This window comes from Camelina sativa, chromosome 19 (genome assembly GCF_030686135.1).
Source record: "Camelina sativa cultivar CO46 ecotype springtype chromosome 19, ASM3068613v1".
Taxonomy (NCBI): Eukaryota; Viridiplantae; Streptophyta; class Magnoliopsida; order Brassicales; family Brassicaceae; genus Camelina; species Camelina sativa.
The window spans coordinates 23,537,317-23,560,347 of NC_141898.1; the positions used below are offsets into that span (position 1 = coordinate 23,537,317).

Below are 23,031 nucleotides of genomic sequence, written 5' to 3' on the forward strand. Positions count from 1 at the left end.
ACTTCAATAAAGAAGAGGGTCGTGATCTCGTTCTAATAAATATACTAGGATCGGACCCGCGCTACAGTGCGGAAGAATATTTATTGATATATATATATATACAGTCTTAATACATTTGGATATGCTATATTTATTTTGCAGTAGATTACAATAAATCATATATGTGTGTAATGAGTTCAGATTGATAATTCATTTTGACTATTTTATTAGTAGAAATAGGAATATACATAAAATATTATCAAAATATTCCGTTTGTAAAAGTTACATACTCATAATGTATCATGTGACAAACCATAATAATTTTATCCAAAAATTCTAATCTATTTTATCATTTACTCAAATTTAGCAAAACAATTTATCATTTACTCAAATTTATCTAAATTGAAATTTAGCAAAACATTATAGTCAAAAATTTATCATTAATTCTTTTTAAAAAGATCAAAAACATATTTCTTGAACTACAAATTAAATAAATAAAACCCTAAACTAATAATCCCACCATTTTTATTATATCATAATTATCTATTCTTTTGTTTAGAATTTTCTCTAAACTTTGGTTTTATTTTTTATGTTGATGAGTTTTGCTTAAGTTAGATCTTTAATTAAATTACATATAAATAAATCTATACTGCTAGGAGTGATATTAGATTTATTTTTTAATAGCTTGTTAGAGAAGAACTTTTTATAGAAAATTTAAATCCCTACAATAGAGGTTACGAATTAAAAAAAAATTAAAATTTCCAATAATAACAATCGGAATATTGATATACTTACTAACTTCTTAATTGTTTTTGAAAGTAGATTAATAATTTACTTAAACAAACTTATAGAATATAATCTAAGTAATTATAGTGATTTTGTATTAATAGTGAGTAGAATGATTAAGGAATATTGTATGTATAATATTCAGTTCAAATTTTTGATTTTATTTGTTGTTTACAAAAATATGTAGAAATAATTATTTACTCACGATCGGAATAAGAAAAATTGATTAATTAATATTATGGAATTTTCTAAATATTTAGGATCTTTAGTTACATGTTGCTTCACAAAAAATAGTAATTGACAAGATGTAAGAAAAAAAAATCTTATAAATTCGAAAAATAAGTTTTGATATTATAAGTATATGATTTCATTATTGTTACATTGTAATTAACATAAGTAAAAGCAAAATGATAAAACTCTATGTTCACATATAAAATCATTGATTTGGTTTTAACAAATTAAAATATATACATATATATATATATATATATATATTTTCAAAAAATTTAAATAGATTTAAGCAACCTATTAGTTGCAGAAAACAAAACAATATATTTACAAAATGTAAAATCATTCATTTGTTAAGTCAAATTATGTATATACCTGATTCACATAAGAATAAAGTAATTTGATAATTTTCGTTATGCTTCATATGTCCTGAAAACAATTAAAAAAATAAATCAAATTCATAATTGAGCTTGATAGTCGTAATCAGCATCATATTTAGAACATATGAGTTTGATATGTTTCTGTAAAATATAAAAATTAAAAACATTAATATATATCGTATTGTATAAAAGAACATGAATATGGTAAATGGAAAATCATAAATAAATAAAAACATTAGAAAAACATAGAAAAGTTGGAATGAAATGATGCTTTGTTCAACAAATGTATGACTTTATATAGTGAGGAATGGGACTCGATTTTTAGGGTTAGTAAATTGAAGTCTTTTTGAATAATTTTTTTTAGCTTGTAGAAAAATTTAAGTGATTTCGTAATAAGTATATGGATATCCTTAGAATATTAATGGTAATAACGGATTTTAAGGTTATTACTTAAACTAACTGATTGAATATACTCTTTGTAACCGATATTGTATTAATATTTGATTAGAATGATTAAGAATTACAAATATAGTTATAACAAAAAAAATCTTTTTTGTAATTTCGTAATAATTTTTTAAAAAACTTTCCTAACTAAAAAAAAAATTGGAGACTAAAAATTAGGATCAGTTTGGCGAAAAGATATTGGGTACAGATATGATATCTTCAAAACTAAATATTTTTTCGAAATATTGTTTCTGATATAATTATACTTCTATAAATAAAAATACACCATTGGTAATAGTATCGATTTATGATTTATATGACATTAATTTTGATAGTTTCCTAAATTAGAGGAATAATAAATATTCGATCAATGACTTTTTTTTTTGTTAGAGAACCATAGTTACAGATTGCATCATTATAGCTAAGAGGGGGGTATTGAACTTGTATTTTAGAACGTTTTAGAGGATTTTTAAAATCACTTGTTATTCAATTAATGATTTTTAATAATCTTCTAAAATTCTATGTTATTCAACTTGGAATCTATATAAAATCAATTAAAATAATATACAATCTCTTGTTATTCAATCAATGATTTATAAAACTTATTTAAAATCTACTGTTATTCAAAATATCACAACTTTTTAAAAAAATGCTACTTTGAATGATTCTACAAAACTTTTGTTTATTTTTTAGTTGAAAAATATGAATACCAAAATCATATGTTAGGAGGTGGAATTTCGGAGGATTTCTATAAAAAAAAAAAAAAACAGTCGACACAACCCAACCCAACCCAACCCAACCGAGAAAATCATATGTCCCCGGTGAAGCATCGTCTCTTTCTCTCTCTCAAAACCTTAACTTCTCCTCTCCGATCCTCTGTACAATCCTTCGAATCCTCTCTCTCTAGATTAACAGCTGGAGCAAGACCAGATATTGGCAGATCGCCCAAGCTTGTCATAGCAAATCATACACTCAATAGAAGATATCGACTCTGAGAACAGCCTCCGTAGCGAGATTAAGAAGAAGGTTCTCTCTCTCTTCCTTCAATAGAAGATATATACTCAATAGAAGATATACACTCAATAGAAGGTTTTTTTTTTAAATCAAATAATGGAATTTGGATCATTATTCATGCCTTTTGATAGATTTGGAGCGACGAGATGGAATCTCGGAAGAAATCGGTTCTTGACAACACTTCTCCAATGATTTGGAAGACTGCTTCTGGTATAATTTTGATCATCTTTTTTAATGTGTGGTTAGGAATTATTTGATTTTTTTTATACTTCTGCATTTTTTTCAGATTATACTTCTGCATTTTTTTCAGATTATACTTCTGCATTTTAGTTTCGAATATGTTGAATTTGATGTGGTATTGAGTGTTCTATTGTCGTTCTAGTGTGATTTTAGCAACATTGTTCCGGTGTTTAGCAATTAGCATAAGACTAGTGTGATTTTAGCAACATTTGAATTTGTCTAGGGTCTTGGTATAGGCATTGGTCGAGTGTTAGAGACTTTGCTCATTGGTCAAGTGTCTTCTATGGTGTAGTTATTTGTGAATTGAGTTAAGAAATAGACAACTGGTTTGAATACTGGTATTGTGTCTATGGATGTGTCTGCAGTATAGTGGAGAGCATAGGGGAAGGCGTAATGAGTTTGAGAAAGGGGATCACACGTGAGAAAGGAGATCATTTTGTTTTTGTACTGCAATTTGACGGTGGATCATGGTTTATGGGCTGTTCTTTTTGAGTATATGGGCTTTTTATGTTGTTTTCTTATTAGGGTTAAATTATTGGTGCATATATATATCTCGATCTGTAGGTTTTCTTCTGCCCTGCACAATTACTATCATCATACTTGAAGTTCATCTCCGTTTCTGTCAAGGTGAGTTTTTCCTACTGAATTACTTTAATTGTTGTATTTCCACGTTTTGTATCATGAAAGATATAAGAGAACATGGTGATAGCTAGTAGATACCATTGAAAGCAATTTGAAAGCTAGTTTAGCTTAGAAACGTATTGACGGCCATTTAATAATAATACTTGTTAAGATCTGGGGTGTAGCATAACTAATATAAATGTCTTTGGTTTTTTTTTGTATTGTGTGGCCATAGTACCATGGAAAATTCACAGGTAGTGGAAAAATATAAAAATCCATATAATCATTGGTTAGAACCTGAAAGCAAGATGTTAGTGCAGCTGCTAGTTGATGCAATCAACGATGGTTATCGTGATGCTAGTGGCAAGTTCAGCAAATTAACTGTGGAGACAAGAGTATTAGCAACTCTAAACAAAAATCTTGGTATTAAAAAAACTTATAAGGAGTATACAAATAGGATGAAGGTTTTGAGGGGTAGGTACAACGGCTTGGCAGAACTTTTCCGTTTCAGCTCTGGTTTTGGATGGGATCCTGAAACAAAGAAATTCACAGCTAGAGATGAAGTATGGGATGACTATTTGAAGGTAAGAAACTTTATAGTATACAGTTTGTGAATATAGTAGTGTTTCTTATGTACCAAAATTACTAAAATGGTTTTTATGTTTTGAATAGGCTCATACAAATAAAAATCATCTGCGTGATGAAACATTTGAAGATTTCGGAGATTTACACCTGATATTTTCAACAAATGTTGCAACTGGCAAAAATGCCATGGGATTAGGTGATGCCATTGATGAAGATGCATATCAAGAAGATACATCTGTTCAAGTTGAGGATGATGAAGAGGAAAGAGCCTACGAAGATACATCTGTTCAAGAAGTTTTCGCTTCATTAGAGAAAAGAAGAGGGGGAAAGCTACCTCATAGAAAGAAAGCTAGAACTGCTGCACTTAATTCAACCAATACTTCTAATGAAGTGAACACAGAAATTAGTCACCAGATTTTTGACATGATACAGAAAAGGTGGGAAAAGGAATCCGAAGAAAAAGAAGCTGAGGATAAGGCTAATAATGTGTGGGAAGCTATCAAAGAAATTCCTGATTTGGAGGAAGATTTGCGTTACGAAGCCATGACACTCATTCACAGCTTAGGGATGAAATATGGGTTCGTTAATATGTCGATAGCAGATCGCAAGGGATGGATCATACAAAACCTTCGTAAACCATGAAAAGGAAGTTGAATGCATGGACTGAAAATGGTTTTCTTTTTCGATAATATACTTGTTCGTTTTCATTTTAGTAATACATGATGAGCTTTTCTTTATTCTTTTTATTTATTTAACACTGGTCTTGGTTATTTCTTTCATTTTACATATAAATCAGATTATAAATCATGTTTTGTGCTACGTACTAGTACTAAAAAATGTATACACGTTTATGATATGTCAAAATAAGATTATACATGTTTTGTGTATACATGTTGCATATTTTCATGTTAGTTGTAAGATTTGTTTTTGCCGGGTAAAATATAGATTTTTAGGACATAGTGGCGGGCAAAAAACATTAGAGGTAGGGTTAATATACATTTGCTGCTCACCCTCATTTGTTTTATTTCCACACACCAGCCGTCAGTTTCTCCTTGTAAGTTCCAAATTTTCTCATTGTTCTATGCTTTTGTATCGTTTCGTTTACGATTATGTGACTATATTATGCTTATCGTTCAGTTATCTCTATATTATGCTTATCGTTCATTTTTTTTTCTCTCTTGATGATTAGGAGCTGTTTGTTATGATTTATAGCTATGTTATTTTTTTGTGTGTAGGATTTCAACAATGGATCGCATTGTTCAAGAAAGTGAAGAGATAGAATCTAGAAGAAAAAGAAAAAGAATGAGAAATTTCAAGTTAGATGTTGATATTATGTTATTGGTTTTGTCAGCGAGAACTCGATATTTCGTACCGCAGATACCACGCCAGATTAGAAAATCAGTAACAACACTTGGACATGAGTATATACTGAAGGCGTTGGCTGAAACTAAAGAGCGTGAGCATTTTCGAGAGCTATATCGTATGTACCCAGAAGCATTTCTGAAACTATGCTCTATTCTTAGATTGAAGATGGATTTAACCGACACAACATATGTTTCTGTTGAAGAAATGCTTGCCACATTTTTATTCATCGTTGGTCAAAATGCGAGGTACGTTGTAGCTGAAGATAGATTCCAGAGATCAAAATTCTCAATAAGTAAGAGCTTTAACACAATTCTAAAGGCGTTAAAAGCACTTGCTCCAAGTTTTATGGCTAAGCCTGGACTTGCAATTCCTACAAAAATAAAAGACAGCACTCGATTTTATCCTTATTTTAAGGTATGATAATTTTTTTTCTTCTGTTCGTTTCCAAGTATTTCAAAAAATTATGACTGATATTTTGTTTATATTATTTTTAGGATTGTGTGGGGGCGATTGATGGAACTCATATCCTTGCAATGATACCAGGACAAGACACGGCTAGCTATCGTAATCGAAAAGGACAAATATCACAAAATGTCTTAGCTGCATGTAATTTTGATTTAGAATTTACGTATGTTTTTAGCGGGTGGGAAGGTTCAGCTCACGATGCAAAGGTATTACAGGATGCTTTAACAAGAAACACAAACAAATTAGTAGTTCCTGAAGGTATGTCTCACTTATATTTGTATAAAACTAAATTGTTATGTTATTTATCTGCAATTTATCTCACCTATAATTTTAAACTCTAGGAAAATTTTACTTAGTTGATTGTGGATTCGCCAATCGACGCAGTTTTTTAGCTCCATTCCGAAGTACTCGCTATCATCTGCAAGACTTTAGAGGACAAGGAAAAGACCCTGTAAATCCAAATGAGTTGTTCAACAATCGTCACTCTAGCTTGCGAAATATAATAGAGAGGATTTTTGGCATCTTCAAGTCAAGATTTCACATCTTCAAATATGCACCACCCTTTCCGTATAAGACGCAAGTAGAGTTAGTAATTGCTTGTGTTGGTTTACATAATTATCTCCGTAAAGAATGTCGTTCCGATTTGTTTCCTCCAGAAGAAGATGATGTCGAAGAAACTAACGTTGATCAAATAAATGATGAAGAAGAAGAACAACTTCATTGTACTCAAGAACAACAAAGAGTGCTCGCTAATACATGGAGAGCAAATATAGCTGCAAGCATGTGGACTGATGCTATGAATATGGGGTCATGATGCAATACTATGACTATGCTTTATTTTTAGATTGTTTCATTTCCTTTGTTGGGTAATTCTTTTTTCTTTTCTCTGTTTTGGTTCTTGTCTAGAAACGTAAAAGTTTATTTTCTTTTCTCTGTTTTGAAAACGACTTGCAACCTAGTGATTCGACCATTGTCTTCCTTTTCATGCTCTCCAGACCAAACAACCATTTCATCGTAGCAGTTCTCCACTTCACATAGACTTCCTTTTCAATCACGTGGCCAACAAACCACCAATATAAATAATGTACTTGGGGCAAATTCTGCTTTACGTAATAGTTATGTTATGGTATAGAGTTTTCTTTTTTTGGTGTTATAAAATATTTTTAAAATCATTCAAAGTTTACTAAAATCTCATAGAATCTAATAGAATCTCATAAAATCAGATTTTATTTTCCTTTTTTTTTTTTGATAGAATAATTCTAAAACACTATCAAATCTCTTAAAATCTTTCAGAATTCTACAATTTAAAATCCTACCAAATCCTAAGAATATCAAGTTCAATACCCCCCTCTAAATATTTACTTTAATATTTTCGGTTATTGTCAGTTTAATGGATAACCCATTTGTAGATTTCGGATATTACTAACCCGAATCCGAAAAAATCAATTTCGGGTCATTTGTTTTAATGATCCGACCCGAAGAACATTTTGTACTTTTTTTTTACTAATATAGAGATACTTATAAGTTTTAAAATTATTTAGAAAAGTATGAATTTTGAAATTTACAATTACCATATTTTCTATGAGGTTTTTAGTTACATAGTGTTATTGGTAATCAATCTCACGTATCCAACAACCGCTAACACGATAGCCTAACATGGCGTCTTCGAGTTCTCTTTAGGCCAATAGATTGTCTTCAATTTTTGGTTAATCTAACAGTAAACTGACTAACTGAGTAAAACTAGTTTGTGTGGTTATTTAGTTGAATATTATTATTCCATAGAAATATAGGTTTCCACTTTCCAGTAATGCATTCATTAGAATATAGGTTGAGAAGTATTTTTTTTCGAAGACATGTGAAACGTAATCATACATTTGATATGCATTCATTAGAACATAGGTTTCCATAGATTATATATGGTGCGATTTGATTTTTCATAGAAAAAAATAAATTTGCATTTATTGGTCGTGATTGGTGAATCGTAATTAAGGCATCTCCAACAAGACTCCTTGTAAATAAAGATTTGAGGGTGGTTTGCTCTAACAATGAATCCTCAAAAAAATCTTTAAAAACTAATTAATTTGCAAAATAATCGTTAATATTTCCAAAATTCACTAATCTATAATCTCTTAAGTCCGTCTACATAAGATTTTAAACAACCAATAAAAATTTGACATATCACTTATTAACATTTTATACAATTTCCAGAATTTTCTATATTAAGAATTATTTTGAAGAACCTATCATGATTTGACATATCATTCATTAACATTTTTTAAATTTACAAATTTTTTTAGAAAAAGGAAAATTCTAAATTTATGGAAATCAAAAACTAACCACAATATCTCACATCGGCTAGAATTTTTTTAGACAATGGTTCAAAACTAGTATAAATAAGATTAATATGCTTCCAACAACGAATGAACAGGAAAGCTTGATTTATCAGGCATCCAAATTTAAAAGTTTTATTTGGTTTGATCTGGTTTTTTATTTGATCAAATTAAAACTTTAAACAGCTTCAAAAAAATATTATAATATTTAAAAATTTTAAAAGTTTAAATATTATAAATATTAAAACTTTTAAAAGTTCTTAACTTTTAAAAAGTTTTTAAATATTATAAGTTTTAAGTTTTAAAAGTTTAAAATATTATAAATATTGAAATTTTTTAAAAGGTTTAAATTTTATATTTCAAAACCTTTTAAAAGTTTAAAATATTATAAATATTGATGCAAAACATAAATTATCTTATTTATCTACATTTGTACTTTTTATTTTTTATGAGCTGTAAAACATATTTTTGTGTATGATTTTATAGATGAGTTGATATTTTTTCATTAATTTTTTTTTTGGGTCTAAGGAAGAAGGATTGACATCGCAAGACCTTAATTTGATGTTTGAGTCAAATTTTGAGGTTTAAAAAAGAAAGATGGACGACAAACACACATGTTTTATTAGCTATACATAGGCATGACCAGGGTTACGGTTGTCACGGTTAAGGTTTATTAACCATCGATTATGGTTAGAAATTTTTGTAACCTTAACCAGAACCGTTTAACAAACGGTTAAACGGTTACGGTTCAAGCGGTTACTATTATATACGGTTACGGTTATTTGATAATATGATATGGTTGATATTATTTGATGATATAATATAATTGATTTTATTTATTTATAATTAATATATTTTTATAGTGTACTCATATTTCTATATATCATATGATTCATATTAAATAAATTATTCTTAGTATATTTTATTATGTTTTAAAAATATTATAAACCAAGTAAGGATTTTGGTTTGAGAAGTTTCTAAACGCGTGGATCTAAAACCAAATAAGTATATGGATAAAATTGTCAATAATTGGGTGCATGTGTTGACTATGCTGGTAATCATGAATTTCACAAATTTTATGAGAAAAGAAATGATTTTGTTCTTGGAGTTTGATGGGTTAACAAGTTGTGTGGTAGTCTAAAAAAAGGTTTTTCAGTGGAAGAATGTGAAAAAGTTGACGAGGAAGAAGAAGAAAAAGAGTATAACGAAGAACCAAATGGTAAAAGTTACGATGACAATTAACAAAAAATTTGACAAATGAAAATGACAAAAAAGAATATGAAGAATAAGAAAACATTGAATAAAAAACATGAAAACATAGGTGGTAGCGATCAATTAAATATGAAAACGAGTTAAATTCATGATTATAAAATTGTTTTGTTTTTCTAGTGGTCAAAGAAAATGGTTTTGAATACGTGAGGTCATCAGTTTGATTTGCCTCGCCTGGACGTTAAGTTAAATTTATGAATTTTTTTATCAGATTTGATTTTATAATACAACTGATTTTTATATTTTAATAAATTGTGTATCTGAAATTTAATTTTTTTCCTTAGTACTAATTTTTTTTTATGAGATAGTATTTTATTACCGTAATCAATCATATATAATTTTTATATATATAACACAATGTAACTATTTTCATAGTGCTCCCATATATGATTAATTATTGCATTATTGTTGTAAGAAAATATTTTGTGCATGGTATATCTTTTATATATCAACAATTTTAATTTTAATTTAGTGTGTTTGAATTTATATAGATATATTTGTAACAATTGCATTTGATAGAATTATTTATAAGATATATATTACAAGGACTAAAATGAAATTTGTAAAAAAAATTGAGAGGCTCAATAGTGCACCCTCAAATTTGAAGGCTCACTATTCAACCCCTAAAAATTTGAGGATTTAAGGGGTTGTTGGAACTTAAAACCTCAGCCTCTTAAACCCTCAAATTTTAAGGGGTTGAATAGTGAGCCTTCAAATTTGAGGATGCACTATTGAGACCCTTAAAATTTTATATATATTTCATTTTAGTCCTTGTAACTTTTATATCTTCCAAATAGTTCTATTAAGTTCAATTGTTTGAAATATATCTATATAAATTGTTTGATTTCTATCTATATTTTTTTTTTGGACAAACAAGACTTTCATTCACTTAAAACCTCATAAGAGGGAAGTTCAGACAACTGAAAGCTAAGAAAATACAAAGCAAATAAAGATAGTGGTTCCATGAGTTTTCCAAGGAAGTGTTGAGCTTTGAGAAGTTTGCAATGCTTGAAGAATCTGTTGGGACCATAGTGGAATCGACTATGAAGACAGGCTTCACGAATTCCTTGACCAACAAGTGGTCATAGACGGCTTGCGCAATACATGCCACTGAGCTTTTAGAAGAGTGCTCCACAGGGGATACACAAGGTAGGATTCTCGTCACTAAGAGAAGGCTCAAGAACATTAGTTCAAGGTTTTCCACACTTTTAGACCCAAATCTCAAGATTGTTGGTGAAGCTACAAAAGGGAATCGCAAGTGATATGTGTAGAACAGTAACAGAGCAGGTAGGTCCTCCCTCACATGAAGCCATCGACAATGGAGGTTAAGGAATTCTACACAAAGCTTGTAGTCAATTCTACACTTCAAAGATAATACAAACCCAAGCTTACATCCTTTAGGCGGCTGGAGGAGGGTGGATTTAGGATTTGTGAGAAGGGTATACGTGAATCCATATGTGCAAAAACGTAACATAGCAGGTGGGTCCTCCCTCACATGAAGCACTTGGACATGGAGGTTAAGGAATTCCACACAAAGCTTGTAGCTGGATTTACATTGAACACAATTAACAGATCTTAGGTTCATACCCTTAGGCGGTTGGTGGTAGAGATGAATAAGGGATTTTTGAAAGTTCTCTAGAAGGTTGGTGCTGCTTTTAAGTGACTCTAAAAGCCAGGTTCTCATATAAGATTTGTACCACCATAGACGCAGTGTTCGAATAAGTTCCAAAAGACGTCTTCTATCTGTTGGTTCCATAATTCTATACACCGGTATGCTACAGATGGACAAGGAGATAAAAAGACCAAACATGGAATTTTGCCAATATGATATCCAAATACACCTTGTGGAGAAGGGCCTCAATGGATCCCCAATTGGGCCGAATCCCAATTGGCAATAAAGAAAGTCCAGCCAGGGGACATCTTCAACAGCTAGGTTAGCGCCACCGTTCAATACTTCTGCCATCGCCGGAGCACGCATCGACCAAAAACTCCTCAGTATTGACCACTCCAAGATCGGCATGAAAGTTCTGGAGAGGTTTGGTTGAGACACAGGAGGAGGTGTTGTTTCCGCCGTCGGCAGGTGCCAGAGGGAAAGGGCTTTCGGGAGGTTCAAGGTTCCAGATCTAAGATTATGAGTTGGCGTTGTTAAGCAAAGCTCAGATCTGTGTGGTGAAACACCACTGTGTTGAAAAGTGTCTTCTTTTGTCGACTTCAAGGAAGGGGCTACACACAGACCAGGGGCCAGGTAAGTTGTTGCGAGACTCCTCCTTCTCCGGTTGTCAATATGTAGGCTGAAATCGAGTTTGGACAAAAGAAGAAAGGTTTGAGAGGGTTGAAAAAGTTGAAAAGGGGGCCAGAATCCAAGAGAGCTAAATAGAAGAGAGCAGAAAAAGCTAAAAAACAGGGATAATTCCCGACGCCGGCAAGCCGAAGCTTCACCGGCATCGGAGATCTGGGTATCGATCGTTGTCTCGATAACTGTAGCAGGGAGAGACTTTTCTGTAGTTTAATCAATTAATTACGCATGACTAAGCTTTTATATTTTTTAATATCTCCTCAACTCATTTATATCTATCTAAATTCTATTATTTGAAATATAATTGTTTGTTATAATCTATATAATTTATATAGATATAAATCAAACAATTGAATTTATATAGATATATTTCAAACAATCGAACTTAATAGAACTATTTGTAAGATATAAAAGTTACAAGTACTAAAATGAAATATATATTAAACTTTAAGGGGCTCAATAGTGCACCATCAAATTTGAGGGTTCACTATTCAAACCCTTAAAAATTGAGGGTTTAAGGGTCTGTTGGAATTAAAAACCCTAAGGGTTTAAAGGTCTATTGGAGATGCTTTTAGTGGTTTTTTTTTTAATTAACGGGCCTTTTTATTAAATTACCCCTTAATGGGCTGGACCTCGGAATACTTAGTAGATTTGATTCAAACAAATTTAAATCTAATATGAATCGAAAGAGAACATCTGTGAAGATAAATTCGGTTAAAATTTTAAAACTAGAAACGTAGTAGTCAGTTCATGGAAAAACAATATAAATCAACCCTAACTATTTGTTAAATACTTTTTCATATCTAAACTTTAACACCCTACAAATAACATATGAACTTTATTTAAATTAAAATTTCACATTTAAACTATATGAAATGTTGTCAATTTCAACATTTGCTTGAACGGTGTTCAATGGGAGTTTAATAGTGTTGAGTCAGATGATCTGTGGCATCCACATGGCACTAGGACTAGGTGAATATTTTATCCTCAAATGCAAACCGATGAGATCAGTTTGTTTCTTGCCACAACACGCAAAAAATGACCAAAACGACATCGTTTTACCAAGTCCTACTGCCACATGGATGCCAAATGTCGTATGACTCAACACCTTTAACTTTCCACTTAACATCGTTCAAACAAAATACAAATGTTGAAATTAACAACATTTCATATAGTCTAAGTAGGAAAACTAATTTTTTCCGTCTTATAGTTTAGTAGTTTAAGCATATAAGTTAAAAACATCACGAAAGCTGAAGCATTTCGTCTGGTAATGTGTGACTAGGTGTATGGCTACATGCCAACGCCTGCATTATCGCCATATTGGTAGAGATAAGGATTATCTTAGATGTGGAGCGGAGGAAGAAACTATAAATCATATGTTATTTGAATGTCCACCAGCACGCCAAGTGTGGGCTTTATCAACAATTTATTCTCATCCTATGGTGTTCCTTTCATCTTCCCTATATAGTAACCTCGATTATCTATATGGGCGTGGTAGAGATTTTGGCGCACTCGATCAGAATTGGAGAAAGTTCCCTTGGGTGATGTGGTACATTTGGAAGGCAAGAAACAAGAAAGTTTTTGAAAATATCTCTGAGTCTCTACAAGATACTTTGGAGAAAGCCACCCGAGAAGAAGAAGTCTAGAGAAGAGCAAACAATAGAGATATACCACCAGCGATGGTAGAATCTCTTGTATGCTTTATCGATGAATCTTGGCATACAGAGGTGAATTGGAGTGGTCTCTGTTGGATTGCGTCTATCGATGATAAAATCCTGCACATGGGGCTAAAAGGATCGCGTAGAAGTCTATCCCCTTTACATGGAGAGTTGGACACCCTTGTTTGGGCTATAGAGTGCTTATTGGATTTGGACTTGGATAGAGCTCTTTTTGCTACAGATTGCTCAGAGCTCCTAACAATGACGTCTAATATCGAAGATTAGCCAACCTTTTCATTAAAATTGAAGGACTCATTCATTTCAGAGATAGATTTACTAGTTTTAGTATTAGATTTATTCCTCAAGAGGATAATATTTGTGCCGATAAACTTGCAAAATGTGCACAAGCATGAGGTTACTGTTTTCTCATGTAAGCTCGTTGTTACCTAATAGGATCTCTCTCAAAGATTCATCTTCCGACAACTTAATATATAGGGTTTGCTTGTTAAAAAAAAATAGAAAAACTGAATTTAAATACGATTCAAATTGTTATTTACAAGATGTCAAAATTTAGATATTAAAAAACCCTTTAACAAATAGGTAGGATCGACTTTTGCCATTTTGCCACTCAGTTCATACATTTGAAATCCAAAAACCCAATATAAATTGCAATGCAGAATGCACCGAGCTTTTTAATAAGAAATCCTGAACCGGATTATACCATGTCAATCAGATTTATTCGGTACCGGTTATTTATATATGTCTTCCCTAGTAAAAAAAAAGATATTCCTTACTCTCTTCTTCTCTCTGCCTTTCTCTTTCACAGTCAGAGAGCTATTGAACGGAGAATCTCTGTCGCCGCCGTCAACTATTTGTAAAGAAGAATTTTTTCATCTGTTTTCGATTCAAAAAGTGAAGAGCTTTTGATTCCGGAATCGATTACCTTTACAAGCTAGAGACGGCGCTTGATCTCGCTATCTCTCAGGTAGGATCAAACTTTATAACACGTTTGCTTTACCAAAATTTTCCTGGATATACTTGCTTTGGAGTATTTTAAGAGTTCTCACGTTTCTGGGTATTGTTAATATTGGAGTTTTGTTTCTTTGTACTCTGAATCTGTTCATTGAATTCGTTTGATCCATCGATCTTTGTTTTCGATTTTCAAAAGCATGCAAATTGATAGATTGTTTTGTTCGGTCTTGTGCTGATTCTATATTCGTATTGTGTTTCGTGGCTAAAACCCTGACTTGGTTATGTTCCAAGTGTTAGTTGTTTTTTTGTATTCTTCTATTTGAGGGATATTTTAACTAACTCCATGGGTTTGTGTGAAGCAGCCAAAACTATTTATATTGGTGACGTCAGTTTCTTGATAAAAGAATTCGAATTCCTTCACCTAGTACTGATACAGAACTTAGTACTGATATTTTTGAACATATTGTAACTTGTAGGATTGGTAATAAATAAATAAAGGGGAAGTTTTATTATCTGTTGTTGTTCCAAGAGCATCTATCTTGGTTTGGCATTATTGTTACTGCTTTGTTACATGTGGATAGTTTAGGTTAGGATGATACTTGTTTACTAGTAAGTACTGTTTAAGGCGTGTAGAACTAGTTTTAGGTTGCAGTGTGTGCTGTTAATATAGCTTTGTCTTTTATCCTTTTATTGATAATGGCTTTTGAATGTTTTGCATTCCCTTAGAGATACTGGAAGGTGGAATCTCAAATGGCTGAACTTCCGGGTCAAATACAACGTATGAACGGTGGGATTAACCAACTGCTTGAGCAGATATTCGGGTTTTCAAGAAGATGTTTGTTTCGGGTCATATCTATGGGTCCTATACCTAATCATCTCGCCTTTATCATGGATGGAAATCGAAGATATGCAAAGAAGTGTGGTCTTGAAGAAGGGTCTGGTCATAAAGCTGGGTTTTCTGCGCTTATGTTGATGCTACAATACTGCTACGAGCTGGGGATTCAGTATGTAACGATATACGCATTTAGCATTGATAATTTTAGAAGACAACCTGAGGAGGTTCAGTCTCTTATGGATTTGATGCTGGAAAAGATTAAGTCTTTGCTTGAGAAAGAGAGTATCGTGCATCAGTATGGGATCCGGGTGTATTTTATTGGTAACTTGGCACTTCTAAATGACCAAGTGAGAGCTGCTGCAGAGAAAGTCATGAAGGCCACAGCTAAGAATAGTCGGGTAGTGCTTCTCATCTGCATTGCCTATAACTCGACAGATGAGATCTTACAAGCTGTCAAGAAATCTTGTATTAACAAGTTAGATAATATTGAAGCGTCTGGTAGTTGTAAACATGAGGATACAGATAGTGATATAGAAGCAAAGGATATGGAGAACCAAGAGAAGAAGATACAGTTGGTGGATATTGAGGAGAATATGCAGATGAGTGTGGCGCCGAATCCTGATATACTCATTAGAAGTTCAGGAGAGACGAGGTTGAGCAATTTTCTCTTATGGCAAACAGGTAATTCCCAGCTCTGTTCTCCTGCTGCTCTGTGGCCTGAGATCGGTCTGAGGCATTTGGTCTGGGCTATATTGAACTTCCAGAGAAGCCATTCATACTTAGAGAAGAGAAAGAAGCAATTGTGATTTTGTCCTGAAGGATATACACAAAAGCTCTCTTTTCTATTTGGCTTCGTACTATGATGTGATGCTTTTGTGGTATACTATCAAAAGGAAACTTGGGATTACATAGAACAACAAGTAATGTATTTTACACACAAACTCATTCGTGGTTTTGTTTATGAACCATTAACGAGAAAGTCCCCCACCTAATGACATCGTACTTCCTGGTTCTATTAAAGTTTTGTTCTGTACATACTCTTTTCTATCCTGCAAGAAGAAATATGTTCATAGAACATTAGAGCTAACCACTTCTGTCTACAAATCCAGTCATCTACATATAAAAACTCAATTCATAAATATATTACACTTCTTCATTTGCGCTCCCAGAAGCTTGGAACCGTTACTATTACGGTATAAGGCCTCATCATCAAGAACCTACCAATGTCTTTACTCTTTAACATCCCTTTTGATCTTTGATTGGATCCTTTGAAACCCCAAAGAACACAACCAAATAGTTTTGAAACAAAGAACCTTGACCAAAGACAATGTTCCCTCACAAAACACTATTTTAACTGTGTGTGTGTCGCAACAAGCTTGTTGTAGTGATGAAACAATTTGACGAGTGTTTTTCTCAAAACCAAAATACGATCTGAAGCAATAAATTAAGATCGTTACTGGTTCAGCCTTATTGCAATATGAAATTTTGGTTTAGCTATAATAAAACCCGAAAACCGGGATTGGTACCTAAACCGTACCGGGTTTGAACTATGGTTTGGTAGGTTAGAGTACACACTCGGGACTTAAACTTGCAATTGAAAACCTAAAACGTCGCGACTCTGCTCTCTGCAAAAAAATGGTTCTACTTTTGGCTTAAAGAGACATGTTTTTGAGTCTTTGCCATGGCGGGTTTCATTAGGCGCAAAGGAAACTTATTCTCTCGGTCGCAAACCTTAACTGCGGTCTACTCCAAGGTGGGTCACTTCTCCTCTTCGGGTTCTCTCGTTTAGTTGATTTATCTCTCTGCGGCAATTGGTCGAACACTTCATCTGCGGGTTTCTTCTTGTCTCTAGTTGCAGAGAAGTAACTGCACGCTTGCTGAGGGAGTCATGGAGAAGTGTTCTACCATCCGTCAAGTTATTGATGACGATATAAATTCAGGTGCTTTTGTGTTTTTTTGGTGCTTGTAAGCTGGGTTGGACGTAACTACAAGTTCCAAGTTAAAAGGTTGTTCCTTTTTTTTCTTTTTTTTTTCTTTATGGGTTGGTTTTGACAGTTGATACATCGAAGTGGAAGAAGGTACGAGCAAGTGATGCTGGAATTAGAAATTCAATGATCCCAGAATCCTCTATGAATGTCTTGAGACTCCTTAGACGTCAAGGTTTGTAATTTTGTATGTTTTAGGTTTACTATTATTAGCATTGATGTACAAGAGTAAGAAGAAGCTGAACTGTTGGATCATTGCCTTAGGTTTCGATGCATACCTTGTGGGTGGATGTGTAAGGGATTTGATACTACATAGAGTGCCAAAAGACTATGATGTGATCACTACAGCTAATCTTAAGCAGGTTTAGTGGATTGGTTTTCTGATAATGTTACCTTGTTTAGGACTACTATGGCTTCACGCATCTCGTTTGTTTTTTAGATCCGACGGCTGTTTCATCGTGCTCAGGTTATTGGGAAACGGTTCCCTATTTGTCATGTGTGGATGAGAGGTTCAATAATTGAGGTCAGTTTTATGGCCTTTCCATAATTTTATCTTCTGTTTGAGGTTACCATATGCTTTTCGCAATTTTCTTTGTGTATTCCTTGACACTTCTCTTATAGGTATCCAGTTTTGATACCGTGGCACACAGTGACAGTGAGCTTGAAAATGATTTGGAGAAGCCTTTTCCACTAGCTATCGAGGCAGACAAGAATAAAAGCCTCTTCAAATTGTATTCTGGTTGCGATGTTAAAGACTTTAATCGTTGGAGGAATAGCTTTCAGCGCGATTTCACAATTAACAGGTGTAGTTTCTGAAGTTCATACGGAAAGGGACTGTTGTGTGTTTCGCTGAATGATACACTCCCAACTTATTTGTGGTATTTAAATATTGGTGCAGTTTATTCTATGATCCCTTTGAACTTAAAATTTATGACTACACCAACGGAATGGAAGACTTGACGGATCGTAAGGTGACTAACTTAGTTTACTTTTTCTGGATACATCTATTGTTATTTCTTATGTTATTAACCATTGTTCGCTACTGCAAATGCAGCTTCGTACACTTATCCCTGCAATTTTGTCATTCAAGGAAGATTGTGGTATGCCTTACTTATTGTCCTCACGGCCTTGTATCTAGACAATTATGTAGTTTAAAGTCTTAACCATTGCGTCATGGTTTTATTTCCAAATACAGCTAGAATTCTTAGGGGGTTAAGAATTGCAGCACGATTGGGTCTATCATTATCAAAGGATGTTGAGACTGCAATACCTGAATTTGTATCTTCCGTTGCAAATTTGGACCAGGTACTTTGACTGCTTGAACTGGGATATACTTGGAATCACTTCCTTTATGTTTAATGAAGTATGTTCATAGCCTCAGCTATTAAAATCCTCCTCTGTCTTTGCTCAGTTTAGATTAATCATGGAAATGAATTATATGCTTGCGTATGGAGCTGCTGCGCCTTCCATCCTTCTTCTCATGAAGTTCAAACTACTTCACGTGTTACTTCCGTTTCAGGTATGTCATTTGTCAATCTTCAAGTCTCTCTCTCTCCCTCTCTTTCTTCCTTTTTAACACTTTTAACTTGGATAAATTTGGATTTCAGGCAGCTTACCTGGAACAAGCTAGTGAAACATCTCTATCAAGTTCCTTGCTAGTGGTACTTGATATCTTCATGCAGAAGCATTTTCTAGTGAATCCATTTTGATATTTCTGAGTTTTGTTTATGGTTTATGTAGAGGTTATTCTCCAATATGGATAAATTGGTTTCCTGCGATCAACCTGCTGACTCCAAACTATGGTGCGTCATATTTGTATATCAATAGGAATATGAATCTTCTCTTCAATGAGCTTTGGTTAATGTCCTGATTTGTTTTACACAGGATTGCAGTGTTAGCTTTTCACATTGCACTTGTGCGTAACCCCCAGGAGGCTATTGTGGTGCGCGCTTTTGCTGCTTTGCTCTACCATAGAGACTGGAGCAAAGCTGTTGAATTTGCTAGAGAACATGAAACTTCTGTAGTCGGATACGGTCCTGAGGTATTTAAATCTGTGCAAAGGAGATCTGATGAAGATCTTGTTGAAGCAGTTTCAGAATTCACATGTCTATTAAAAGATACTCAATACGTTCTGACTGGTATAGAGGCTCTCCGCGAATCTCTATACCTATACCCGGATTTCAAATTCTCTGGTCTGGTTAGTACAAAGTGCATATTTACTTCTCAGTTTTGAGTACTGTACAAAGATTCATTGTGTTAAGACATATATTCTCTGTGCAAGTATGCTAATCTATGTTGGTCTTGTGCTCTGCTCACGTATTCTTATTCTAGCAGTTAATGTTATAATTGATGGATGTGTTTTTTCAGGTGTTTATACCGAAGAGAAAGGGGAGAGATGTAGCAGAAGGGTTTGCGAGATTGAGTGATGTCAAATCATACGAAAGCAAAAAGGAGGGATTCTCTATTGACTATCTCTCACTTGGGAAGGGAAATCCATGTGAAGTAAGATTTGTTCTTGGCAAAATCATTCTGGACACCATCACAGAAGGTATCGTCATCGAACCTCTAAACTCAGTCAAGAAGGAGCAGAGCACCAGTAAGCAAACTGTTCCAGCGGCTTGCTTGGAGAAGAAGTGTGAGTTGGTAGTTTCTAAATTTTCCAAGGAGGATGACAACAATCAAGCTCCAGTCCATGGGTCAAATGCATCATCTGTTCTAAAGATTTTGAAGAAGACGAGAGAAGACAGTGAGAACAAGAATGACCAAGAGACCGAGGTATGTCCAAAAACCCTTACTGGTCCAGAAAAGAATCAAGATCAGTCTGTAGTTCAAAAGCTGAAAAGACGGCGAAGCAAAGAAGCACCAGTCTCTGAGCCGCCTAAGCAAAAGACTTCAAAGAGGTCGAGATCAGATGACCAAGAGGCGGTTGGAAGTCTCTCTGTTCCAGTAAAGAATCAGCATCAGAGTAACAAGCATGGCACAAATGCACCGATCTGTAAGCAGCCTAAGCAAAAGACTTCAAAGAACCGTTCAAAGGAAACACAAAAAGTGAAACACATCGACTTGCCTGTGAATGAGCTTCAAGAAGCAAACAGCAGCTTTGTTTCTGACAAATCTATGAGCGATCTTCTAAAAGTTCTTGAGAAATCAAGTCAGCACGCTTCTAGCAAAGAGGAGAGCGACTCCTTATCATCAGAGAAGACAAAGAGACCAAAAAGTCTCTCAAGTCTGTTCAGGTGAAATTGGTAACCCTACTGGTGTTTGGGGGCCTGAAGTCAAGCTGGACCTTCAGAACGAGTGAGAAGGTCTCTTGTCAGTCACGGTCTCACTTCACAATTTGTAGGTACGACATGTTGTTGTAACTTGAACCAATTTGTTTTTTTTTTTGTTTTTATTTGGTCTCTGGTAGAGAGAAATTTTGGCCGTGAGTAATATAATAGTCGCAAATTAGATATTTATTCGTATCTTTGTTTCATTTAGATTTCAAATAATTTTCTTCCTTTCTATCAAATCAGATTCATGCACGATTCCATCGTTCTTGTTCTTTGGATCCTGTTTACTACACATTTGTTCAATTTCTTTATACCTTGAAAATGAAAACGATTTGTAGTTTATTTGTCTTTCATTGTTCTTACGTTTGCAAACTAAATCGTTTGTTAAGATTATACTACTCACAGTCAAACCAAAAAATACCAAATCTATGATTTTGTTAACAGTTAATCTATAATTTGAAATGAAAATTTTTATAGGAGTTAAAGGAATAAAATGTCATTTTGAACTTAATATAAAATATATCTCAATACTAAAAATTTATAGTGTAAAGTTTAAATTTTCTAATAAACTTTAAAATATACAATCAATTTATTATTATTATTATTTTGTTCAACATCTTTCTGAAAGTTATATTTGTATTTGTGTGTGCGCACGAACGAGTAAAGTTAATTAGCGAATGCATATATGAAATTGTGACGCTAATTAACTTTATGGTTATCGGCTATCATATTTGATGATTCTCATACTAAAAAATAAAATAAAACTATCAGTATCACAAATATCAAATGCTACCATTCAAATCTATCAGTATCATAGGTTATATATGTTCATTACTACATCACATAAAAGATAAAATAAATAGTCACAAACCCAATTGGTAGGATCCACAAATTTTCTTGAATAAGTTTTCCAACCGTAAAACTGACAGTTGCAATGGAATCCCTATAACTGGCAGTAAGGATTCTTTAGGACATGAACCAGAGCAAAAAGATTATGAAGCATCCGAGGTAATGACACGTTTGTAAGAATCAATTTAATTTTTGTTGTCAACAACTTACAAGATCAGCTCAAACGAACTAATTAAAAATAAAATTATTTACAAATAAAGTTTATATAATTAAGAATAGCTACAATATATATATATATATATTGGCTATAATATTTTTACCCAAGCATGTTAACGATATCCTATAGACAACAATTAGCAAGAGTTTAATATTCCTAAATTACGTGTTATAATGACTGATGTTTTGCGTTGATGAAAGATATATTCATAGCCAATAATTAAAAGTGAGTGAAATCTGTTGAAAACCCTCAAATCTTATCTTCGTCGTTTTGTGTTAATATCGAATTAAACGGTGATAAAAAAAACATTATGATCATTAATTGTTTATCAATCTTCCACTGACTTATAAATACAATTAGGTAAGTTCGATAAACAACAATGATCAAGTAACATCATACATTTATTTTCTTTGTCAAGTATGATTCTATGTTACCAAAAGATCAACGAAGATCAAATTTAAGGGCGTTCATGCAAATCCAGTATGATGGTTTAGTTGTCTAATGTTGTGTTCTATTAGTACAAGTTTGAGTCCATACTGTGTACTTTATGAGTCTTCTTTTATTTTTCTTGGCTCATATTTTCTTTTTATTTTGCTCATATTTTTCTTTTGTTTGGCTCACATTTTCCTTTTGTTTTTTGTTTTATAGACTTTTTGTATATGTGTTTTAATTCGAGAAAATATGGTTTCCAAATGAATGTCAGAGCATGTATAGGCTAATTATATGAATAAGTCTGTTGAACACTTACAACAAGAGACTAATTAGTAACTAAACAGCTAGCATAAATCAGAAGAAATATGGAACACTTACAACAAGAGATTTTGCAGAATCTCCCTCTACTAAAATCAATGTGCAGAGTCTGGATTTCTCCCCTCCGGCTTTTTCAGCATCATCTAATTTTTCGACGTAAACTATGCCAAGATTTGTTATTTCAGCATCTTTGCCATTCTTAGAAGTTTCATGGAAGCAACTGCTTCACAAGGCAAAGATTTTCATCTAGAAGAAACATAAAACAACAAAGGAATTAAACGTTACGTACATCACTGACCCAACAAGGCAGATTAAACAAGTGCATACCTTTCTTCAGAAGAGTTAATTATGAGATAAGGACTTATTTGAGTGGCATTTATAGATTTTGCCATTTTCTTAAAGTTATTTCAAATTTGCCATTTTCTTTTAGGGTATAGTTTTTGTTATTAAGTATGTATTTTAATAAAAAAAAATTCCCAAAATTTTAGGTT

General features: G+C 33.0%; 5 protein-coding genes across 7 annotated transcripts; 4 read left to right on the top strand and 1 right to left on the bottom strand.

The window, feature by feature from the left end:
• The first annotated feature begins 2,587 nt into the window (after nucleotides 1-2,587).
• Nucleotides 2,588-5,076, top strand: LOC104768151 (uncharacterized protein At2g29880-like). Its single transcript, XM_010492078.2, has 5 exons — nucleotides 2,588-2,843; nucleotides 2,963-3,041; nucleotides 3,437-3,698; nucleotides 3,928-4,276; nucleotides 4,365-5,076. The coding sequence occupies exons 4-5, from the start codon at nucleotides 3,932-3,934 to the stop codon at nucleotides 4,917-4,919; spliced, it is 900 nt and encodes a 299-aa protein (XP_010490380.2). The 5' UTR covers nucleotides 2,588-2,843; nucleotides 2,963-3,041; nucleotides 3,437-3,698; nucleotides 3,928-3,931; the 3' UTR covers nucleotides 4,920-5,076.
• A 716-nt stretch (nucleotides 5,077-5,792) lies between these two features.
• Nucleotides 5,793-7,013, top strand: LOC104768152 (uncharacterized). The gene is made up of 3 exons (XM_087500780.1): nucleotides 5,793-6,056; nucleotides 6,137-6,365; nucleotides 6,449-7,013. Exons 1-3 carry the CDS (start codon nucleotides 5,808-5,810, stop codon nucleotides 6,919-6,921), a joined length of 951 nt encoding a protein of 316 aa, XP_087356906.1. The 5' UTR covers nucleotides 5,793-5,807; the 3' UTR covers nucleotides 6,922-7,013.
• Nucleotides 7,014-10,517: 3,504 nt separating this feature from the next.
• Nucleotides 10,518-12,240, bottom strand: LOC147920904 (uncharacterized). The gene has a single exon (XM_087500664.1). It carries the CDS (start codon nucleotides 11,724-11,726, stop codon nucleotides 10,596-10,598), a length of 1,131 nt encoding a protein of 376 aa, XP_087356790.1. The 5' UTR covers nucleotides 11,727-12,240; the 3' UTR covers nucleotides 10,518-10,595.
• A 2,144-nt stretch (nucleotides 12,241-14,384) lies between these two features.
• On the top strand, nucleotides 14,385-16,487 carry LOC104767064 (dehydrodolichyl diphosphate synthase 6). Its single transcript, XM_010491088.2, has 2 exons — nucleotides 14,385-14,645; nucleotides 15,359-16,487. Exon 2 carries the CDS (start codon nucleotides 15,383-15,385, stop codon nucleotides 16,271-16,273), a length of 891 nt encoding a protein of 296 aa, XP_010489390.1. The 5' UTR covers nucleotides 14,385-14,645; nucleotides 15,359-15,382; the 3' UTR covers nucleotides 16,274-16,487.
• Nucleotides 16,488-17,044: 557 nt separating this feature from the next.
• Nucleotides 17,045-21,066, top strand: LOC104768153 (uncharacterized). 3 transcript variants are annotated; one of them, XM_087500665.1, is made up of 14 exons: nucleotides 17,045-17,220; nucleotides 17,320-17,407; nucleotides 17,523-17,627; nucleotides 17,717-17,814; nucleotides 17,892-17,975; nucleotides 18,074-18,255; nucleotides 18,351-18,423; nucleotides 18,507-18,552; nucleotides 18,648-18,757; nucleotides 18,864-18,971; nucleotides 19,060-19,113; nucleotides 19,193-19,254; nucleotides 19,337-19,649; nucleotides 19,820-21,066. In XM_087500665.1, exons 1-14 carry the CDS (start codon nucleotides 17,149-17,151, stop codon nucleotides 20,690-20,692), a joined length of 2,268 nt encoding a protein of 755 aa, XP_087356791.1. In that variant the 5' UTR covers nucleotides 17,045-17,148; the 3' UTR covers nucleotides 20,693-21,066. The 3 variants fall into 3 exon arrangements, with proteins under 3 accessions (XP_087356791.1, XP_087356792.1, XP_087356793.1); XM_087500666.1 differs by having other exon boundaries at nucleotides 17,058-17,220; nucleotides 18,082-18,255; XM_087500667.1 differs by lacking the exon at nucleotides 17,045-17,220 and having other exon boundaries at nucleotides 18,082-18,255; nucleotides 18,869-18,971.
• The last annotated feature ends 1,965 nt before the right edge of the window (nucleotides 21,067-23,031 follow it).

Bases quoted from the DNA above. Each gene is read 5' to 3' on its own strand.
- LOC104768151 (XM_010492078.2), top strand. From the start codon at position 3,932: ATGGAAAATTCACAGGTAGTGGAAAAATATAAAAATCCATATAATCAT. The intron at 4,277-4,364 runs GTAAGAAACTTT...TGTTTTGAATAG, and splicing joins TATGGGATGACTATTTGAAG to GCTCATACAAATAAAAATCA.
- LOC104768152 (XM_087500780.1), top strand. From the start codon at position 5,808: ATGGATTTAACCGACACAACATATGTTTCTGTTGAAGAAATGCTTGCC. The intron at 6,057-6,136 runs GTATGATAATTT...TATTATTTTTAG, and splicing joins GATTTTATCCTTATTTTAAG to GATTGTGTGGGGGCGATTGA. The intron at 6,366-6,448 runs GTATGTCTCACT...TTTAAACTCTAG, and splicing joins CAAATTAGTAGTTCCTGAAG to GAAAATTTTACTTAGTTGAT.
- LOC147920904 (XM_087500664.1), bottom strand. From the start codon at position 11,726: ATGCCGATCTTGGAGTGGTCAATACTGAGGAGTTTTTGGTCGATGCGT.
- LOC104767064 (XM_010491088.2), top strand. From the start codon at position 15,383: ATGGCTGAACTTCCGGGTCAAATACAACGTATGAACGGTGGGATTAAC.
- LOC104768153 (XM_087500665.1), top strand. From the start codon at position 17,149: ATGGCGGGTTTCATTAGGCGCAAAGGAAACTTATTCTCTCGGTCGCAA. The intron at 17,221-17,319 runs GTGGGTCACTTC...TCTTGTCTCTAG, and splicing joins TAACTGCGGTCTACTCCAAG to TTGCAGAGAAGTAACTGCAC. The intron at 19,650-19,819 runs GTTAGTACAAAG...GTGTTTTTTCAG, and splicing joins ATTTCAAATTCTCTGGTCTG to GTGTTTATACCGAAGAGAAA.